Source organism: Balearica regulorum, chromosome 1, assembly GCF_011004875.1.
Source record: "Balearica regulorum gibbericeps isolate bBalReg1 chromosome 1, bBalReg1.pri, whole genome shotgun sequence".
NCBI lineage: Eukaryota > Metazoa > Chordata > Aves > Gruiformes > Gruidae > Balearica > Balearica regulorum.
Window position 1 is genome coordinate 44,569,136 of NC_046184.1, and position 22,513 is coordinate 44,591,648.

The window sequence follows — 22,513 nt, forward strand, 5'->3', positions numbered from 1 at the left end:
TTCAAATTCTAGGTGAGAGTTCTGTGTCACTGGTACTACATTTATACTTTTACCTTCTCAACTTTTTCTTTTTTTAACTCTTGCTTTGATGGTTAAAGAAACCCCAACATCTTGATCAACATGAAGAAGTACAGTTTAAAGTAGGAAAGTTAGAAGATAGAATTATTGAAATATAAAAGCTGTAGTCTGGGAGGAGGGGGAAGGGGGTGGAAGGTCTGTAAGAGATTCAGCAAGGCCTAAGCAAGACTCAAATATGAGGCTTGGAGGATCGGTCTCAATTCAGCTGTGGAAGATCTGTAATTGTGGACACTTGTATATGTGTATATTTTTAAGTCAGCATAACCCTTTTCTCCTCAGTACTAAGGCAGGAACTTCTACTGCCTGTGCCATACAGACAGGACTAGGAGAGAGCTACAATGCTCTAATTCTCAGGAAGGTTCATATAGCTTGTAAAATCTCATTTAGAGGCTGCATCCCATTGCTTTGTGTTGTGATTCATACAGATGCTCTGACAAAAGAATCTGGAAACTGTCACTGATACAAAAAACAACATTTCTGTAGTAATATGAATATTCAAATTAAATTGAGCTATTTAAAGCTACCAAAAATCTATATCCAGCTCAAAAGATGACACAGACAAAGTGAAATAAAACACCTGATGCTGTCATATGCTCTTAAACAAACAGAAGTGAGCAAAAATTTGCTACTTCTGACATGGTAGATGAGTTGCTTCTAAGAAGAATATTTTTAAGTTGACCACATCAATTACTATATTATTATGAGACTGAAATAATTATATTTCTCACTTAAACTAGATTGGAGAAGAGCTGGTTGCATATCAGCTACTTTACATGTGTTTGTGAATGGTTGTTATTTATTTGCTTCAGATTTTGGAAGCTAGAAATGGCATTACAAAACAAAATGGGATATTTTTTTCCAGTGCTGAGAAGAAAAGTATGTCTCATTGCTTTTGTTTGTTTTGTTTTCAAGCTCCAGGTAAAGTAGTGAATCTCACAGTTGAAGCCTTAAATTATTCAGCTGTAAATCTGATCTGGTTTCTCCCTCGGCAACCAAATGGAAAGATAACTAGTTTCAAGATTAGTGTGAAACATGCAAGAAGTGGAATTGTAGTGAAAGATGTCTTGGTTAAAGTAGAGGACCTTCTGTCTGGGAGGTTACCAGAATGTAATGTAAGTGCTATAAACCTTTTAAATTAGAAATAGACTCAAGATGCAGAATATAGTTTTACATTTGAATTTTGAGACATAAAAACTTGAGAGACTTGCTTTTCAGAAGAATCCCAAATACTTTACAAACTTAGGCCCAAGGCAGGATATAATGGTTGAAGAAAAACCTTTCTGGAATATTTTAAATGGAATACTTTTCCTTGAAAAGCTCAGTTTAATCTGTAAAGTAAAAGTGTTAAGAAAGGGTCAATTTGGTGTCCTTTTAATGGAAAATGATGAAATAGATAATTTTGAATTTCTTTCTTTTTTTATTTTTGTTTTTTACACCAGAATTTACAGTTGTGTTGGTTGTTTTTTTTTTCTGGACAGTGCAGACATAGTGTAATGTTAATATTATTATTATAGATAATATGATAACACTTTTTATATTTTAAATGCATGCTTTATTCTGTGTATCAAATTTCAACATTATTTACATACTTTTCATATCAAAATAAGACCCACTATTAGCAGAGTGATTTTTTAAAAAAATGTTTGTAGTTTGAGTTGTTCTTAAAATAAGCATTATTTGAAAGGTTTCTGATTTTTGAATATTCATTGGATTCAGACCTGTAACCAATGCATACCTTTCAGAATTTCTTGAAGAAAATTATCTTTTCCAGTGTGTATTCTCCTTTTCCTCTTTATTCTGAGCAGAATTGTGATTACCTAGATGTCATATTGCCTAACTTTTTTTTTTTTCCATTTTTTTTCCCCCAAAATGCTAGACTTAGTATTTTAATGAAAAGGGCAGTTTTAAATTGTAAAAATTTTCAGGACTTTGGTTTCAGATTTTATTTGGAAGATCATCTTAGACATTATGAACTTTCCCAACATCGGGCTGATTTAATTCAGCACTGAGAAGAGAGACTGCCACTGACTGAATCATAAGCATCGGTTATCATAATGTCTAGCAGTTTTTCAGAGGTGTCTCCTGACAGTATGGATTATGAAACCCCTATCTGGTCTTATTCATTATATAGGGATATATGTATGCTATATATTTATATATACATACATACATATAAGATACATGTGATGTAGAAGGACCTCACTAGCGGACTGTTTTTTTAAGGGAGAGACTGAATGGTGAAAATGGAATCTGGGAATAATTAAATGAATCCTAGAGAGTTGCTTCTGCTTGGTCAGATTTGAGAACTTTTGGGATAAGGCAGGAAATACTGTCACAAATAGGATGTACTAGCAATGTCAGCTATTGAAACGATAACCTAAATTTGGAGAATTGAAGTATTAAAAGGAGAACCAATTTGGGGTAATTTTATTTCAAAGGTGGTCTGCCTTTTTTGATCTACATATGTTTACAATTATAGATTATAGATGTAGCTTATCATGTTTCATATTTTGTCTTTATAGGATAACAGTGAATCCTTTTTGTGGAGTACTACCACTCCTTCAACTACTTTTGGCAAATCCACAATTCCTTCACGGACTACAGTTACACCAAGTACAGAAGCACCAAGTCAAATGAGCTCGGTTTGGAATGAACCAATTAGTTTTGTTGTAACTAACCTCAGGCCGTATACCACCTATCTTTTTGAAGTCTCTGCAGTTACCACGGAAGCAGGTTATATTGATAGTGCAATTGTCCGGACACCAGAATCAGGTATATACTGCTTTCACATGGAAATAAAGTTGTCAGATTTATATGAAAAGTTTGAAGTTATGTTGCAAGATTCTTCAGTCTGAATCTGTGTTTATCTGTATCATGCTCTTTTATTTACATAATTGCTTCATTTTACCTGATGGAATCAACTGAAGTGTATGTAACTATTAGTATATTTACAATGTACAGTGAGTGGGAGTTCAGTTATTACTAAAAGTCGAAGATACCAAAGCATGATCAGGACAGATCAAATTTTATGAAAACCTGAGGATAATTTAAGAATGCAATTAATGGCACAATGGAAGGAGAATTAAAAATACAGATGAAGGGAAAAGGTGTCAGGCACAGTATTTTAAAAGTATGCATGTTGTGTACATAGCAATGCACTTAAAGCTTCTTTGCCTTTGTGGAAAAATAAGCAGTACAACGAAGAGTTCTGTCCCAGGGTTCTTCAATCTGGACCTACTGCAGAAAGTTGTTCAGTGCTGAAGGAATCTTTAAACACTAGGAAAGCTGATTTTGGGATTACCTGCAAGGCACTGAGAAGTTAGAATTGGAAACAAAGGTTGTCCAGGAGCAGGAGTTTTATAATGGCTTATAGTAGTGGGCAACATTATTAATAGAGCCATACCAAAAAGGTGTTCTAGAGGAATGTTATTCTGGCTTTCTGTTTGCAAGTACATCGTTCTTTTGCCTGACACAGTTTGATGTGACTGGGTTCCCCTTTCGTACATCCAGATTTCATAGCACTGTTCAGATGAAAATAAATTTGATTCCTTCCTAGCACTGTTCGTTTGAATTGCTTTGCTAAAATTAAAATATGCTTATTTTGCTGTTCTGTTTAGGGTTAATGAAGTTTTGGACAGTTTCTGTTCTAGTGATCTCAGGGTTAATTTCCAGGGTTTTTTTTCCCCCTGTTAACATCCTAGGATAGGTGCTCTGCTAATAAGAAAACTCTGGAAAGTGATGAAAAGCTTATGCAGTGGGGTTTAGTTCTGCCAAATACGTAGAAATATGTCAGCTGTTTGAAAGATAAGATCTTAAGTCCTTGCATACTGGGTGCCTGTACATCCAAGGTTCATCCATTAAAGCACGGTCTGGGAAAAGAGAAGTTGGCTTACTGGTCAGCGTGGGTAGGTATGTGGTGTGCATGGAGCCACAGGCAGTCAGGCCTCATGGCCCAAGCCTCAGGAAGTCCTTCCTCTTAGCAGCACACTGGTACACCCAATCTTCTGGATCCATCTCTAGTAGATCTTCACCTTATGAGCATTCTGGTGCTTGTTAAAATGCTCCTCTGTGAGTCCTGCATGCCTGCACGCCAAGGGACCTGTCTGGAGACTGGCTGTTGACTGGTGATTTGTTAGGAAGGCATTATGAGTTAATAGATGTTTTGCCTCATTATTTCTATTTTCTTACCTTTCATTTGCTTCAGTGGGAAAGATGTTTTTACGTGCTAAAGTTTGTATGTATCTGTATAGCCTGTATAATAAAATAATGATTTAGGAGTGTTGCTTTGCAATTACTGTAACAGGTTCCCCCTCCAATATCAAGCACCATCATCCAGTCTCTCTGTAATTACTAAAATCCACTTCCCTTCTCCAAATGTCTTGGTTCTTACAAGAATCTCTTTAGTGTCACACTAACCACCCCCACCAAGTTACCAGTTTCCCATTATGGCCAAAACCTCACATTCCAATCCTCCACTGGAGTGTCTGAGGTGAGGCTTGAGGGAGAGGAATTGATGGATTATAGTTTGTGGTAGCAGGTGGGAAGATGGAGAGCGCATTTATTTCAGACATCACTTTCCTGCTCACACAGGAGCATGACACAGAGTTGTTGTCATGTCCATTTCACCACACAGATGAAGGTGATATATGTCCCTACTGTATAGCTCACTGATGTTCCATTTTAAAATGCTGCAAATTATTTCTATCCTATTCCAACCAGAATTTTCTGAGCCATGCTGAACCTCTCCTGGGGTCTTGACAAAGATGATATTTTCCTTACTTTGATTTTTGAAAAAAGGGCTACTTCTTTAAAGTATTTTAAAATGCCTCATTATATGTATTTATTGAAGGCTCAGCATGCAAATATTTCCTTTGCTGGGATGGCTGTCAAGGGGAGGATAGTTCTACAAAGAGAAAAAGATTCAAACCTTGAAAAAAAAAGTGGACTCTTAAGATGATACTTCAGAATTATGTGCAATTGTAGCTGATGCAATTTGCATAACTAAGAATGATTAAGTAGTCATTAATGTATAGCATATCTTTTAGGAATGGTAGGATTTTTCATTTCTTTCATTTGTACATTAGGTTTTACAAAAGATGATAGAGTTTTATGTTAGTTAACTTGCATATTTGTTTACAGGATCAGTCTCTATCTCCATATTGGCTGAAATCTCACACATGACATACCAAGACCTGATTTTCATAGAAATTTATATCAAGCAGTTCCCATAAATTTGCTTGCATATGCAGCATTTTTGAAAATCAGGTTTGTTTTTACTCTATATGAATGTAAAAAGTTCCACCTCCTTTAGGTGTCTTTGGATTCAGATTTTCATCTCAATAATAATCTGTCATTGACTTATCGATGCAGTGAGGTATGCTTTAGAAAGGACAGGGATCAGATTCCATAATCACTTGAGTATTGGATTCATTTAATTTATGTGAATAATTTATTGAAAATAGAAAATTGCTCAAGTATGCAATGTTTTTGCAAGCTTAATTGATTCCAGGCTTATGTTTTAGGATAGTAAAGTATATCATTAGTGCTGTCGGAATCTTAAATATGAAGTATTGTCTATATGAAAAAAGAACCTGTTGAAGGAAGAAAATGTACCCAATGTGAGCTCTGTCTTGCTGAGTCTCACAATCATATTTGAGCATCTTCTGTATGTAATCTATATCATGATGAAGTCCGTGCTAAACTTGGTAGAATCCCTGCCACCTCTGTCTTTTAAGGATTATTTGCGTCCTACCAGCTCTCTTGATACCTTTGTGAGATTTACCTTAAAAAAGAAATGAAATAAAAATAAGTCATTTTAATGAGATGATGTGCTTTTAATGTAGCTTCCCTTCAGGATATGTAATGTTTATGTTTAAAATGAATTGTCTGATATGTAGTTCTTGGAAATCCTAATATAAATTATTTTATGTTCAAAGACTTTTTCCAATATTGTTTAAGTTCCAGAAGATCCACCACAAAATTTTGCCAAAAGCAACATCACAGCAAAGTCTTTCTCAGTGATGTGGGACCCACCAACCATAGTAACAGGAAGGTTTAGTTACAGAGTTGAGCTGTATGGACCATCTGGTAAGTCTGAATTGATGGTTTTATTTCTTTTTCTTTTTTTGTGATTATTGCCTTACACTTGCATTCTTAGTGTCCCTGCCAGTCAAGATGAATATTTGAAAGCAGTGCTACGTATCCTTTTCACTATTAGGCTTTTTAATAGTTTTTAGATCACTTTTAAGGGATAAGTCTGTCCATCATGAGGAAGAGTACACAATGAAATTCACATTAGATATTCTTAATGGAGAAAACCAGCTTTCCTCACTCTTTTAGAGATAACAGGCTAAGCTCACAGCTGAATTAGGGTGCTTATATATCCAAATCATCCTGTACCTTACTTTTACTCTTTTCTCTTTCTGTTAAAGATTTCTGAAGGATTTTCATTCCCATAAAGTAGACAGTCAACTGTATGAGTCTGTTGTGGAATTTTTGTGGCTTTTTTTAGCTCGGACACGTATGTTTAAAGAAGTTATGTAACTGCATGTAGTTAAGTAGAGAAGTAAATGAGCTGTATACTAGTGTTTTTTATATGACCACACAGGAGAAGCAATAGAAATTAATTTATAAACAACCCCTCCACACACACTTCTTAAAATCCATGTCTTCTTGAGATGGTTTTGGGGGATTTTTTCAAGCATTCAGTATTATTTCCCGTGAGGTTGACGCCAAACTAGCTTTTTCACAAATAAATTTTGCTTTTCTTTGTTCATCATCCTGGAAAGTAGCTATATTTAGTATAAGCAAATAATGGAATATTTTTATTTTTGAGCTAGAATCTCTTCATTTTTCATTCCAGGTCATATTCTGGATAACAGCACAAAAGATCATAAGTTCGTATTTAGTAATCTTGTGCCGTTTACAATATATGATGTGTATGTCGGTGCTGAGACAAGTGCTGGGCTGGGGCCAAAGACTAACCTTACAGTTTTCACGCCTGCAGATGGTAAGTAAGCATAAAAAAGTGAAGTAAATAGGCTGTACACAATAACTGGTTTCAGTTTTCCCTTCAAAGCCTTTGCGGTAATTGCAAAGGAAAGAATGGGTGTGTTGTAAGAGACTTACAGGAGAGGGATAATAAGCTAATGAAATAAATTAGCTGAACATTTATTATGTAGATTTATTTCACCTTTTTTTTTTTTTTTAGTTCATACACTGTCGCTAAATTTACTTGCTATCAGATGCCTTCAGGGACTGTGAAAGAAACATCGTTTCTGACTGAATGAAAGCAGTTATTTTTAGGTACGGTAATTAAGTTGCAGGGCCCCCCCTTGTCCGTTAGATGGCAGCAAATGGAAGAGAAAGAACAGCACAGGATTTCTCCCACGACTGGTTTGTTGAGCCCCAATGTTTCTTATTAAACATCTTGTTTGACTAATTTTCACCAAATCCAAGGCCCCACACCATTTTCTAATGGAGCCACTTTACTGGGGACCATAGGTCTGAGGCAGCGCCAACGTTGAGATCTTGTCCTGGGGCAATCAAGTGGTTGGTTCTGTCCCAGAGCCATCTCCTCTGTCGTTTGAGAACTTTGGCTCCCAATAGTCCGCTCACCAGGTGAGAGCCTTTTGCTCATTAGAAATGCAGTTTTATCTTACATGTGTGTGAGATTGTGCAGGATTATGGATCTGCGGCTGAGAACGCAACCAGAAAAATTCGAGAATCAGTATGTAATAGGCAAGCAGTTTCAAAATGGTTATTTTTGTGTTGTGTTTATGCCACACAGCACAAATTTAGAAAACCTCTCAATCAGTGATTGCTGCAATGCTTGCTGTCAAGGTGTAACAGCATGAGGAACACCTATCCTTATTTATCATATTCTTTCCTGAAGTATCCTAAGTATCTGCTTTTGTCAGCTCTCAGAGACAATTTCCAGAGATGGCCTCCCTCAGTACAGCCATGCTGATCTTCTGTCTAAACTCACCATCAGAAGCCAAAGGGGATTTTGGTGGTGGTGGGTTTTTTTTAGAATGACATAGAATGTCTCATTTTAATGCCAAATCAGCAAACCTTCATTATGCAAGTAATACCAAGTATGTCTTTTTCTGTGGTATATTAGGACAAAAATATTTTTCATATCAAATCTGAATATCATTCTATTGAATATAAATGTTTCTGGTCTCTGGCAGTCCTATGTAAAGTACAGTATCATACAGTACAGTATGAAATGAACAAGATGTATCATGTTAAATTTTTTAAAGTTTTTTTATTTCACTTTTGTATGTTTTTGATAAATTTAGAATTAAGCTTTCATTTTCAATAGACTTCCTTACAGTAAACTAGCAAAGGTCTTCTTGCTTCCAGTGCACTGACTTTGGCAGAGCTATCCTGAATCACATTTTCTTAGGATTTGACCATATTTGTACATATGCCATATATGTCAAAAACCTGTGTGCATATTTTTAGAACTGTAACTTGTTTGCTAAAAAAACCCCCATGTGAAGTAACTCTCTACCTGCACAGAAGCAACGCAAAGGCTATGAAGTTTGGTTAAATGCCTATTGTACTTTGCACGCAGTGCTGAGAAAGCTTGTAATAATCGAAGAAGTTTAATTAAATCAAGTTTCTTCTTGAAAATTTAGTCCCAGGTACTGTATCAGATTTACATCTAGCAGAAGTGGAAGCCACATATATAAAAATTGTTTGGAGGAAGCCACAACAACCAAATGGAATCATTACCCAGTATAGAGTTAAAGTACACATGCAGGAAACAGAGGTGACTCTGGAAAACAGTATTCTCAAAGGAAAAAATAAGGTATTAATTTTTTTTTAATATGGATTTCTTTGCTAGATTGAATTTGCTTCTCTACCTTATCTGATAGCTACAGAATGTGGAATTAGCCACCACAGATGAGTTGTCAATGCTTTTAAAAGCCACCTTCCTCACCCCACCCTCTTTCTCTGGCTGGGTTTTAAAGACATTCCAATAATGCTGTTTCCACAACATGAAAACAATAAATAATCCTGGTGGAATGATCCAGACTTTCTTAGCTACTGAAGGCAGGAAGCCATAGCCCACAGTCTTATCCTTTCTAGCCTTTAAGTTATTTGCGGCATAGGGTAACCTAACAGTAAGAGTACAGATTTAGGTGTCTAGATCGCTACATAGCCACTCAGGCAAACTCCTAGAAGATGCGGGTATGAATTCTGAGAAGTGAATTCAAGATAAGTCTCCCAAGGCTGGTCAAGTGCTCTGCTTGCAAGACAAACACCTCTAGAGTTTCTGCCCCATTTGTATCCTTGAATTTACATGTCTGATACTACATGCTTAACTGCATGCTATGGTTGTATATTAAGGATAATTGTGCACGTCTACCAGATCAAATCTTTTCAGAGATTTATGCTGTCAGTCAGTCTAGCTTCTGGATTTTGGGTGCTGATATGCTCTACATGCATAGATGGGGCAGCTCTGAGCATGCAGCACAGAACTATAGACCCCTAGCAAACGTTCAGCTCAGGATTGAGGGCTTTCTGAGGTAGGGCTTTTTGGTCTTAATTTTGAACATAGGAGCCCAAAGTCTAAATAATTCCTTTTTTAGACAGCAATGTCTTTCGCTGGATCTGACACAGAATCTGTTTTTGATGTAGACCGCAATGAAGGAGTTTGCTTTCAAGTTGAATGACATACATTACATAGAGCCCTGGAGCCAAACATTAAATAAGAAGTAAGGGGGGAAAAAAATGAGGATAATGATCCATTCATTAAAACAAGCAGGCGTCCTTGGAAAATGAAAGTATATAACTCTATAATTAAAGATTGTATCATAGTGCAGACAGAAAAAATGAAAATTGTCTGCACAGACATGTTTTAATGATAGGATTTCCTAATTTTTGAGTTCCTAGTTTAGCATCATTGCTGCTTTATTATAGTTTATTGGATGTAATTTTCTAATTAAAAACCAAACCAAACCATAACAAGCATTACTTTATTTAGAACCCCATTGACCCAAGGTTAAAGCATCTACAGGATTTGAACTGTTGGATCCAGAGTGCTAGCAGTACTCAATAACTAGTAGCAAGAAAAAACTATTATAAGTGGAAGATCCCCAGAGGCAAAGAGTATTTCCACACCGGTTACTATTTTCCTTTATAATGTTGGTGAAGATGAGGCATATATAGCTTTTACCTGTTGGTACATAGGTGAGATGATTGATTCTGTATCTCTGCCTGTGGTTAATCCCCCCTAGTTGCAGCAGTAAAAAAGCTGCTTTGCCCTCTCTCCATCCAGAGGCTGTAGGGAGAGAGCTAATGTGTATTAGTTACATCACTGTAAAAGCATCTCTTTCTGGCAGTGAAGTGGGCCATATGTGTGAGTGGGGAGTGTTCACAGATGACAGCAGAACAATTTAGAGACACTGGAGTCCTGGATTTGGTCCCAGATTCTGAAGGGGCATAATGATCTAGTGCTTACACACCAGTTTGTACCTATGCTCTAGGCTGTCTCTCTTTTCTCTTCTGCTTTTGTTGTTCCTCTCTTTGTAGTTCTTGCTCCCCTTATATCTACTGCCATCCCTTTCCAACATTTGTCTTTTGTCCCTTCTGTCCTATGGACCTCTGTATCACTTACCTCCCTTTCACTCTCCCTTTTCACATATATACTTGCTTATTTTCCCTCTCCCCTTTATTTCATTAGCTTCTGGTTTTCTCCTTCTCCCCTTATTGCCTCTCAGAGGTCTAGTCAACCTTTTATTCCATTTCTTCAGGGCCTAGTAGGGGCATCTGAAGCACTCTTGTTTTCAGTGCCTGCAACCCTGTTTCAGAACATGCTTGGTACAGATGGAATCTCCCAAACTCAGACGTGTCTATTCAATATAACTCCAAGGATATAGCATTAAAGGCCTTGCTCTAAAATTACCACTTTACTATAAAACCCATATTTTAAGAAATAAAAAGAATGTCGTGTTTGTTTAAACAATAAAAATTAATAAAAGGTTGTAGGCTACTGGCAGCTGAGCTTTTTCATGAGAAATATTGTATTTTGCAAAGTTAATTATTTTTATAATGAAAGATAATGTTTGTATACCAACATTTATATATAGTGTGTGTATATATGCACAAATATATAAACACTATTTCTATATTATATATAAATTTAATTAAATAATTCAGTGATTATGAGGTTTGTGATTTATTTTTATATTTATAATTCTAGTATTTGATTGATTCTTTGGAACCATACATGACAAATGAAAACATCAAGCCATCTCCCACTTGGAATTCAATGGAAATAGCCAATGAATTATATGAAGGTTCAGCTGAAATGTTTCCCAGCATTCAGACAGCTTCCCCAGTAATATTTACAAGTGTATCTGGTGATAATTTGCCTGCTATAGATGGAGCTGCAGAATTACATTCTGCATTGGGTAAGATATTTTAGGATATCTTTCTATCTGCTCCTTTGCTCCAAAGGACCCCCATCACTGTCCCAGATATGATCTTTAGCACATGGTTCAAGCAAATTATGAATGGGTCATTTGCTGGAGTCGGATTTTTTTACTACCAAATAACCTTCTGAAGCAAATGGGAATGCCACACAGGCGGGAACTAGCCCCTTGTCACCCAGCTGACCTTGTTCCTAGTGAAAGGAGCACCCGAAAGCCATCAGCCAAGCTGCATAGACAATCAGTTATTACAGTTGCCAAAGCAGGTGTGATTGTCAGGGATTAACATATCTCCAAGCCCTTCAGAGACCTTGATTTCTCTAAGCCTTTTGACTAATAGGTTTCCAAATGTCAGTGAAGGTAAATAGGTCAAAAAGTTACAACTTTGCTATATGGGTGACAAACAGGTGGAGATGACCCCCATGACATGGTGATGTCATTAGTGTGTACACTTGTTCTGTATTATCAATGGACCAGTGTTTCTTTACCAAGTATGGATATTTACAAATCATTAAGCAGGCCTCAGCTGACAGGCAGGGACTTAAAATACCACTCCAAATTTTTACAGTGAATTTTAAACAGTGAATTCTCCAACAGTAGGGAGAAAGTCAAGTTTTTATTTTTTTATTAAAGAAGTCACTGAATTCCTCCATATAAACCAGTATCTAAAACCAGAATTTAATCCATTAGTTTAAATTACAGTGGATCTTTTCTGTACTATTTAATCCTGAAGAATCTTCTTTGTCATACAGAGAAATGTACAGTGCTTTAAATGTGAATCTTCTTTTTATGGCCTTGTACTGCTTGAGGTATTGAGTTGCTAAAAGATGTCTTTCTTGCTGAAAAATTTATTTCAGATAGCATCTGATGTAGTCTAGCGTACAAGTATTATTTTATAGTAGTTATTATAGTAGTTAAAGCTGTTGACAGCCAAATTTTCAGCAGGGTCTGCTGATTTTTAGATGCCTCCATTTTAATGCCGGTCCTGAAAAACTCTGAGCCTGACACTCAGATAAGTGAAGCACCCACACTTTTTCATGTTGCAGTGGCATAATGCCTGCTTTGTAACAGATGATTTTGACTAGCACAGTTGGATTGTGGCTGACTTTGAACTTTATTTCAGATGCACTAAAAACTCTTTGTGGGCATGTATGACTTCTTCATTCTGCTGACCACAACTCTTCTGCTAAAAATACTAGTGTGAAGGGATCCGTGAGAGGAGCCATTTCAAGTATAGTTATTATAGCACCGTTGGGAGGGCAAGGAAGAGGGAATCTGTTTCTCTCAATTAAAAAAAAATTAAAAAAAAAAAATTAAAAGCTCCATCAACCTAGGAGCCATGGTTCTGAAGTCACTGGAGAAACTAGGCCATATGCAAATATATCTCTTCCTAGTTCCTTGGAGATTTCTCTCAATTTTTTTTTTTTTTTTTGAGATACCTGTCAGTATAAACCTCACGGGTTTAGTTCTTGCCTATTCATTCTTTCACCTAGGCCAAACTATCTGTTGTACACATGAAAATGGACCTATAATAGCCTCTTCTTGATTCAGTTAAGAGGCAGAGTGTAAACTTTTCTTTAGATTTTTGTAATTGCCATGGAAGTTGAGTCTTTTGTAATAAAATAGTTCCAAGTCACCATGTCAAAGTGAGTTTCGAATGCAAAAGAAAATAAAAGAGTTTACAAGTAAGTAACTATTTCTCTCCATTTAATCACAGATAATCAGTATACCATTAACATTTTGGCTGAAGAACTGTCATATGTTATAAAGGGCCTCATACCTTTCACAGACTACACAATCAGTGTGTCTGCTTTCACTGCTGTTGGAGAAGGACCACCATCAGTTCTGACAGTCAGGACATGTGAACAAGGTAAAGTGTTGTAATTCTGATACTACCAAAGTTAACATGCATGACTTCTTTCGCTGAACTTTTAAATTTTTTTTAATAATTTATTGGCTTTACTGTTATATTTTTCTGGTTTTGTTTAAGTTCCAAGCTCAGTACAAAATATATCTTACAAGAATATTAGCTCCTCCTCTGTTTTGCTGTATTGGGATCCTCCAGCAAATCCCAATGGGAAAATCATTCATTATACTGTTTATGCGATGGAACTGGATACAGAAAGAACATTCCACACAACCACTTCAAACAACAGCTTACTTATGACAGGTACAGTGTCATTTGATTAAAAAAAATAATTTGCAAATACATTATATAAAATTATTTTTTCCAACTTTATGTAATGTAGCCATTTGCAAGGTAGATGGACAAAATCTCCCCCATCAACACATATCCACACAGAGAGAACACCACCACGTGTAAAAGCAAGGTTGGGACACTATTGACAGACTTCTCTACTGTGGAGGGGTATGTAGGGAATGTGAGATGGGAGGAGAGGACTAGGTAAGACGAGCAGTAATTTGTGAAATGTGCCAATTAGTAATTTGTGAAAGGTAATGAGTAGTAATTTGTGAAAAGGATTTTCTTTTCTTTTTCAGACTAGGATTTTTTTCACAGTATTTGTCTGACATTAATAATAATTTTCTTTTTTAAGGTGGTAATTTCAATAGCAATTGAAGAAAATGCATTCCCCATGGGGTTTCAGGCATCTATTTATGCTAATCAGAGTAATACATACAGAATAAAACCACATATTTGGATGTACGCATATGCATCCTTTGTTTTGATAAATAAATTCTTAAGCCTATTTACAGAGTTGAAGCTGGTTGACTTATTTCAAAATCTGTTGATTTGACTGAGTGCTTATTTGGCTCTCCCCACATATATGGTATTATACATATTCTGTCTTTTAGGTGACAAATGTGTGTCAAAACCTCTTAGAACAGTAACCATTTTTATAGTTTTATAAGTAGCTATAAGGAAAAAATATGTTTTAAAAGTCAACAGTCTTTTTTTATTACTTAATCTTTTCAGGTTTAAAAAAGTACACAAATTATAAAATGAGAGTCGCAGCCTCTACCACAATTGGAGAAAGTGCTTTATCTGAAGAGAATGATGTTTTCGTGAGAACCCTTGAAGACGGTAAATACATTGTTTGCAATGATGATTTGGTTTCTGTACTGAAGTTTGTGTTTCTTCAGAAGACTGGGCACATACATAAGGAGGGGAATAAAGTATACAAATAAAATCAATGTTTGTTGAAATTATTAGTCTGCTATCAGTCAGTGACTTCATTCAGTCCATTTTTAGGTAAGTGCTAGAAATAATGATGAAAGCTGCAGCATGAATACCAATCAACTAATTTCAACTCTGATTGATAGACAAATGGGAAGAAAGCTGCATGGCTGAGGTTCCTTCACTGAAAACAATGTGTCCCTAGGCACCATTTAAACCACAGTCAATTCTCTTTGGGACTCCAGCTTCTCTCTCTCTCTCTCTCTCTTTTTTTTTTTATGTTATATGGAAATTAGATTGAAGCATCTGGAAATAAGAGCTTTCAACAATTCAGAGGCCATATTGCTGTCTATAAGGTTTTTTTATACTGAATGATATTATATGCAGTTGTTTTTGTACAGGTTTGGGGCTTTATGCATTTTAAGACCAATCAATAGTTTTAATGTAGGGTATAATACTACCTTTGCAGGGTATAATACTAGCTTATGAAGATTTCTGAATCTTCCTTGCTTGCTTGCAAGGCAGTCTCCACCCATGAAGGCACAGGGGCAGTAGCTGGAGTTGCCACTGGCCTCTGCAAAGAGAACACGGGAATTTGATTTACAGAGCAGAGTCATCAGTATTAAACCTTGATCTTTTCTCATTTATATCAGGTTTATATTTTCACTGGTTTCAGCAAAGTTATTTCCAGTTTTTACCAAAGTAATAAAGAAGGTAATTGTCCAGTTGACATTTCTCTCTCTCATTGCCAAATATGCTACAATATAGGAAAAATAATTAAGGAGGAATAAAAGAGAGCAAAGGATTACAGGATTAAAAATCATGGGGATTTATGAAGCTTAGATGATATGAATAACCAATCAACCAAAATATCAAATTAAACAGTGAAACTTAAAGTGCTCGTAAATTTTTTAAAGGTTGCATGCTTCTATGCTGTTAGTCTTTGCAGAGAAAAGGCATATCACAAGAACAGAACATTACCTAAATATCTCTTTCACTGAAATTTGTTCAGAGTGGAGTTTCAGGCCAGCAGTTCATCCATTGGTAAGAGATGTGTGCAAGCCTTGAGGAAACTAATGAGAAAACCACCAATAATTCCTGCCTTTTTTTAAGGCTATGTGTAATTACTCTTTTCTTCTTGTTGTTCTTTAGTTTTCCTGAGGTAATTCAGATTGAGATTCATGTCTGCTAACTTTAGTCAACCTAGGAGTGAAAACTTGTTTGACTTGAAAAGAAAGATACCTCCAAATAAAAGTTCACTACATCTGTCTTAGATAACTTATAGTAGGATGGAAGACACTAGGCTGTTGCATTTAAATATTTTACCATACCAGATAAAGTGCAAAATGCATTTGAACTGAAAATTAAGCTTCTTCACGTGGAAAATATCCATGTGGGCAGTTTTGTCATACAGAGAGTAGTGATCTGTTACAGTTAACACTTCTCATTCATGGGCTCAGAAATCAGGAATGAAAGTGATTTGTGAGACCTTTAGGACAAAAAAATTCATGATAAATTCTGAAATATATGGATATAGGTATTTCTGCACAAACTGAATCACATAGTCCTGGGTTCTTAGTACATTTTATTAAATTTTAAAACCAGATTATTTCAGGGGTGAAGTGATGAAGCCTTCAGAGGAATCAAGGTTGACATTCAAAGCTGATTTTATTCATAAGTGCAGCCCACTCACTCCTTCAACACTTCCATGTGTTATTAGCTCATTGGAGTCACATGAACTCAGATGTTGCCAGTAGATTTAGCCAACACAATACCCTGGAGCTAGACTTTTTTTGTGCATGACCTTCACACCAGTGCATGCGAGATTTACCCTGGGGTCTTCATGGTCATCAATTAGCAGCTGTATCAGTAAACTAAAGGGAATTTAGTTACAGTGCATATAGTCCCTTTCTTGGTTCAGTGGTTGGCTGTGTGAAATAAAATGGGTGGTTATTTAAGAAGAAAGCAGTAAGATGGCATTCAGCTAAATTTAAAGGACTTGAATTTGAGGAATACAGTGAGAGGATTCAAGGATCAGTCTGCATGAGAGCAGTAGACAGAAGACATTTTTTACTTAATAAATGCAGTTTTGGATAGATCTGTAAGTGGATGAGAAAAGAAATTCCAGAAAAGCTAAAGTGTCTGGGATGCAAAAAGATGCCTGGTTTTATGAGTGGAAAAGAAGACATATTGAAATTAACTTAGATAAAAAGTGGTAAGGCTTTAAGATGGAGAGTGAGTGAGTGAGTGAGTGAGTGACTGACTGACTGACTGAGTGTAGCCCTTTTGGTAGAGTTAGCTAATCTAAATGTTAGGATCCAATAGGTTTATGACATCAGCCCTATATTCAATTAATTGAAAGTCTCAGAGGGTTGGTTTTTTTTCTCTCTTTGATTTCTGTATTGCAGAACCAGACTCCCCACCCCAAAATGTAGAGTTAATAAATGTAACTGCAACAGAAATAAATCTGAGATGGTTACCACCTGAGCAGCCTAATGGTCTCATAACTCACTTTGAAGTTCTGTACAGTGATTCCAATGATTTATTTATTAAAAATGCCTCATCTACAAGTATATCACTAAGTGAAATGAAGCCATATACCCTCTACAACATCTCTGTAAGGGCATTCACCAGACTCGGCCATGGGAATCAGTCATCTTCCCCACTTCTGGTGAGAACTTTGGAAACTGGTGAGTATATATTTTTTTTAAAAAAATGTAAATTTTCCATGACCTTTGATGACCAGGAGATCAGGTTAATCATTTTAAAAGTATGTATTTGCTTTGCAAAGCATCAAGTTTGAACCCTGTTTTCTCTTATATATACAAAGCAAAAGTAAGGAAATAGTAAGGAAGATTAAGAGGGAAAGAAAACAGTAGGGAGTTTTATGACTGATGGACTTCATATATTTTGCTATTTGTCCTTGAAGATTCCTTGTGTCTTGCAGGAAAATAATTTTTTGTAGGAAAGGAGGGGTTTCAAAAATGAGTGCAATTTGGATTCAAGTTATGAACTGAAATTTTATAAGAATTCAATCCTAATGGTTAAAAAAATCAGAATTCACAGATAAGTGCTATTTTGTAGCAGACAAAGTGGTTTATGTTACTAGAAATATTTTGGAGAAGGTACAGATAAAACAAAATAGCAAAGGATTAGAGTAGATGAAGTTTATCCAAGAAAGGAAAGTAAATTTAGAGGTGAGGATTGGGAATGGTGAGCATTAAGGAGGTGTAACAAAGCATAGGAAGAGACTTGAAATAAATAAATAGCTGTAAGGTAAGACAAGGTAGGGAAAGGAATTTAAAATATCAACAGAGGGTCATTAAAATTTCAGTGGAGCTAAACAGGAGAGGTATTGGAGAAAAAACTGAGGATAATGGTTTTCATGGAGGAACAGATGTTTATATTAAGCTGTAGACTCAGGAATGAAAGGTGGCTGGGGAGACAGACATGAAGATTAGTTTCCTTTAGGACTCAGTCATATCCAGGTAACACTGGTATGATGATCATCCTTTTTGGGGGGGCTTTTGCCATCTTCACCAATTTGCTACTTTGGACAACTATAGACTTTATCTATTCCTAGAGCTAGCCCTGGAACTAAGCATGCTCTCCTTATCACATTTTTCTCAGTAAGGAAAGACATGCACATACTGATGTCTTTCAGAAGGAGCAGGGAGATGCTCTGGCTCCTTGATTGTTAAGACACAGTGGAATCACTATGAGCTCCTCCTCCTTGTTTCTGAAATGAACTTTGATTTTTCCTGTGTGAAGTAGTTATGGTCTAGGCCTGCCTAACAAGTCAAGCTGTTAAGGAATGGGGACACAAACACCTAGTTCTTACATTGCATTGAACAGTAGTCACAAGCACCGAGCTAGCTCTTGAAAGACATCACGCTACTTTTGAGGATTTTTTTTTTTTGGTCAGATAGCATAGGTATGTAGACACCTGTCCAACTGATGCAATGTCCTTAGAAAATAACCTTTTTTATTGCTCTCTTTAGCTTAGACATCCATATTTTGTCTAAGTTGTATTATAAGGCAGTTAGTTCTTAGTGCCTAACTCCCCTGATGCTCAGAAAACAAATTTGAATTCCAGCTGCCTGTGATAGAGATGAGAAGCTGCAAAAACATCTTCTGAGATGAGAAGAATAAAACCAAGGGAGAATCTGGAGAATAGAGCATTTAGAGTGAAACACTAGCTATTAATGGGCTGGTGTGTTTGAAGAGCTCTTGGGAGTTCTCCGTTACCATTCTACCATGAAATTAGGCAGAATTCACTGTGTCTCACGGCATTTATCCCCTTTCTGGATATTGCTTAGGCAGAAATTATTTGAATGCAGAGTTTCAGCAAATGTCAGTACATTTATAAGAATGTTTAGGGCATCCTAAAAACATATCCATGCCTTACTTGACCTTTTGGGCAAATTGTGCTATCATTGTATCATCATAGAATCATAGAATGGTTTGGGTTGGGAAAGGATCTTAAAGGTCATCTAGTTCCAACCCCCCTGCCATGGGCAGGGGCACCCGCCACTAGACCAGGTCGCCAGACTGTATAATTATGATTTTCTGGAATAAGACATATTATGCTATCAGACCCAAGTTTGGGTAATGGAAAAAATACCTGTGTATTTGTTTGGGGACAGACAGACACAGGCACCCAAAACCAAATTGTCATGATGCAGCAAGGGCCAGCTGCTCTTGAAGGGACAGGCAGCCAAGAGCCAAGAGGGTCCCTGGGCCAGCAGGGCAGGGGCCTCACTGGCCAGGACTTGTCCCGCCAACCTCCAGGGCAGGTCTGGGGGATGGCAGCCAGGCGCAGTACAGAGTCCAGATTGCCAAACACTCCATGTTGATGAGGCTGGTCTGAGGTCAAGCCAGGAAAGTGAGTTAGCCGGTTCAGTGACACTAACCAAGTCAGACGCAGCCCAGTGACCAGCTGTGCGGGTCTGTAGTGATGAGGCCAAGCTGAGGTCTGGCTGTAATGTCAGGCTGTAAGTCAGGGACTAGATCACCAGGTCTGTGGCCAAGCACAGCCATGGCAGTGATGCAGCAGGAGATGTAGCTCAGACAGAGATAAAGCACAAAAGCCCCAGCTGAAGGCAGCTCCCAGAGGCCAGTGGTCAGCCCTGGCTGCAGCCTCACTGCAGCATTGCGTGGGAGCATGTCACCAGCGAGGAGGAGGCAGCCCTTGGCTACCCTATTGCTAAGCTGGCCCTGAGCCCCAGCAGCCATACCTCTGGGAGAGGGGATGCTCTCAGGGCCCTTACAGCTATATGTTAGGCTCCCTTTGTTTTTCCATACAAGTATTCATACAGTTTGTATAGATCACCCAGGGAAAAGGAAGAAAATGCAGGTTGCTGGTACAAAGTGTAATTATGGCAGCACAACATGGAAAATCTAACAACAGCTAACTTGGAGGGTTGCAGTGATAGTTATGGAGTGTTAGAAGGAAAGTTTAGTGTCATGCTCCATACTTTTTTATCTGGCACGTTAAGATTATTTTCATCAATTATTTAAAGAAAAAAAAAATATGCATGCCTTGTTGTTACAGTGTGTGTGTCTCATGTGGTTTTGATCTTCCAGTTCAGCCTCTTTTAAAATTTATTTTGTACAAAAAATAGGATAAAAATCCAAATGTTTACAATGTGTTTCATTTAAACCAGTTTAAGAAAATGCTTAACAAATCAATGAAACTGACTGAAATCTTCTATGAGTCTAAAATTTGTCTTCTAGTTCCTGATTCTGCACCAGAAAACATAACCTATAGGAACATCTCATCCATGGAAATTGAATTATCATTTTTTCCACCATCCATTCCCAATGGAATCATACAGACCTACACAATATATCTCAAGAGGACTAATGGAACTGAGCAAAGAGTCATAAACACTACTCTTCTGATGCTACGTATTACAGGCCAGTATATAATGATCTGGAACTTAGGGCAACTGTAAATTGTTCTGAGAAGGGATCAGCAGACTGATGCAGATCAATTAGTTCGTTGGTTGGACATGATCCTTCTTGTTCTTACATAAAAAGATATGCTATATATGCATATATACATATATGCTACCTGTTCAACTGAAACCAGGATATTCCCTTTCTACTCACCTTTGCATCTTTTTCTGTGTTCTGTCATTATTACTGAGGCATGACACAGCAGTTAATGCTGGGACTTCAGTACCTTAATCAGTAAATTCTCAGAGTACAGCCAAGGACAAACTGTAAAAGCATTCTAGGAATATGAAGTATAAACTCAGTTAGGGCTTTGCTCCTTCTTTTGTTCATGAAGAATACTTTGCGTTCAAGTTTTCCTCATGATTATTTCAGTCTCTAAAGACACAGATCAGTGTGATGGGCCTATTCAGCATTTCAAAACTACTACGGTCCATTAAAACACCTAATTTAGCCCACGAAATGGTTGGTTTACTGAATTCTTCTTCTTTATTTAGATTTAAAGAAATATACAGAATATACTGTAGAAGTGTCTGCTAGTACCACAATGGGGGAGGGCCTTCGTAGTGCTCCTCTGCATATACTGACTGATGAAGATGGTAAGTCAGAACAGAAGTTGCAATGCATCATTGTTTGCCTGTGGTTCGAAACTAATCTTACACTTCATATAAAATATGTGTAGGTTTTATATACTTTTTTGCAATTATATCTCCATATTGATATCTGAATCTATCTATCCACACACATACACATCTGTCTATCTATCTGTCTGTCTATCTATCTATCATCTCTCTATCTATCTAGTATTTAATATATTTATCAGTACAAGCTATGTGAAATGGCAAAATTGCTGTGTATGGCCATTTGGTCTTACCAATAACTTATGTAGTTGAGGAATCTTAGTTAACTAATATTATTTTAATCGAATACACAACATGGTAGAATTAAATACTGTGTTTGGTTCTGCAGACATGGGAGAGCTGGAGAAATGGAAAACCACCAAAAGGTAGCTTGAATGGTCCAGGGACGTTTCTGGTTCTTTTGTTTGGAGATTTTTTGATTCTTCTAAACAGATGCATGTACAGATATATAAATACAGAAGTAGAATTATTAATATCATGAAAAAGCTCAAAGTCCATCATCTATAGCACTGGAGTTACAAATTGAGCAGGCAGGTGTTCTGCACTGCAGGCTGAGAGTAGAACATAGTCATTGCATCCCCTGTTAATTAGTACAGTAGGTCACAAATCAGCAGAGGAATCTTAAACTGATATTTGTACTTTCAGTACCCAATTTAGTTGTGGGAAGTTATTGGTCTCCTCCATATTTTCTGGAGGGAGAATTCTGAAAAAATTCAAAGCAGAATCTTAACTTAGGTGCTGTAACTCACATTTTGGAGGAGCCTATGTCTGTCTGTCTCTATTGCTTAGGGAGGAGGTCTCTGAGAACCTAGACTAAAGCGGCATTGACACAAACATCCCACCAAACATTCCCAAATTAAGTCTCTTTTCATGTCTTAGGGAGCACTGACTTGCCTAAGATCCAGCTTTTGATGATAATGGATCTTTCCAAATCTCTAAGATGTTGATGGGCTTACATTCACACCGTCAGTAATAAACCTTTGCTCAAGAGTAATGTTGCTGGAGCACACTGGGAACAGCAAACTTGGATAAATCCATATTTTGCATAGAGTATTTTTATTTAAAGCAATGTAGATTCTGTTCTTAAGCAAAAAATATCCTCTGAATAAGAACTATAGAATGAACCAGACCTGCCAAATATGCAAGACATTCACAGTATGACAGACCTTTTATTATATAGCCACTGAGGATAATATAACAAGTAAAACACTAAATACAGCTGTCACTATTTTTTCGCTAGTAAATACAGACATTCA

General features: G+C 36.8%; 1 protein-coding gene across 10 annotated transcripts in view; it reads left to right on the forward strand.

The window, feature by feature from the left end:
- Nucleotides 1–22,513, forward strand: part of PTPRQ (protein tyrosine phosphatase receptor type Q) — a 146,151-nt gene that overhangs the window by 37,542 nt on the left and 86,096 nt on the right. For all 10 annotated transcript variants that reach the window (XM_075747610.1, XM_075747618.1, XM_075747678.1 and 7 more), the window contains 12 exons: nt 991–1,190; nt 2,601–2,850; nt 6,037–6,165; nt 6,941–7,087; nt 8,724–8,896; nt 11,294–11,504; nt 13,240–13,392; nt 13,513–13,692; nt 14,458–14,565; nt 17,067–17,348; nt 20,395–20,577; nt 21,114–21,215. In XM_075747610.1, the coding sequence (XP_075603725.1) occupies nt 991–1,190; nt 2,601–2,850; nt 6,037–6,165; nt 6,941–7,087; nt 8,724–8,896; nt 11,294–11,504; nt 13,240–13,392; nt 13,513–13,692; nt 14,458–14,565; nt 17,067–17,348; nt 20,395–20,577; nt 21,114–21,215 (2,118 nt within the window). The remainder of the gene's footprint in view (nt 1–990; nt 1,191–2,600; nt 2,851–6,036; nt 6,166–6,940; nt 7,088–8,723; nt 8,897–11,293; nt 11,505–13,239; nt 13,393–13,512; nt 13,693–14,457; nt 14,566–17,066; nt 17,349–20,394; nt 20,578–21,113; nt 21,216–22,513) is intronic.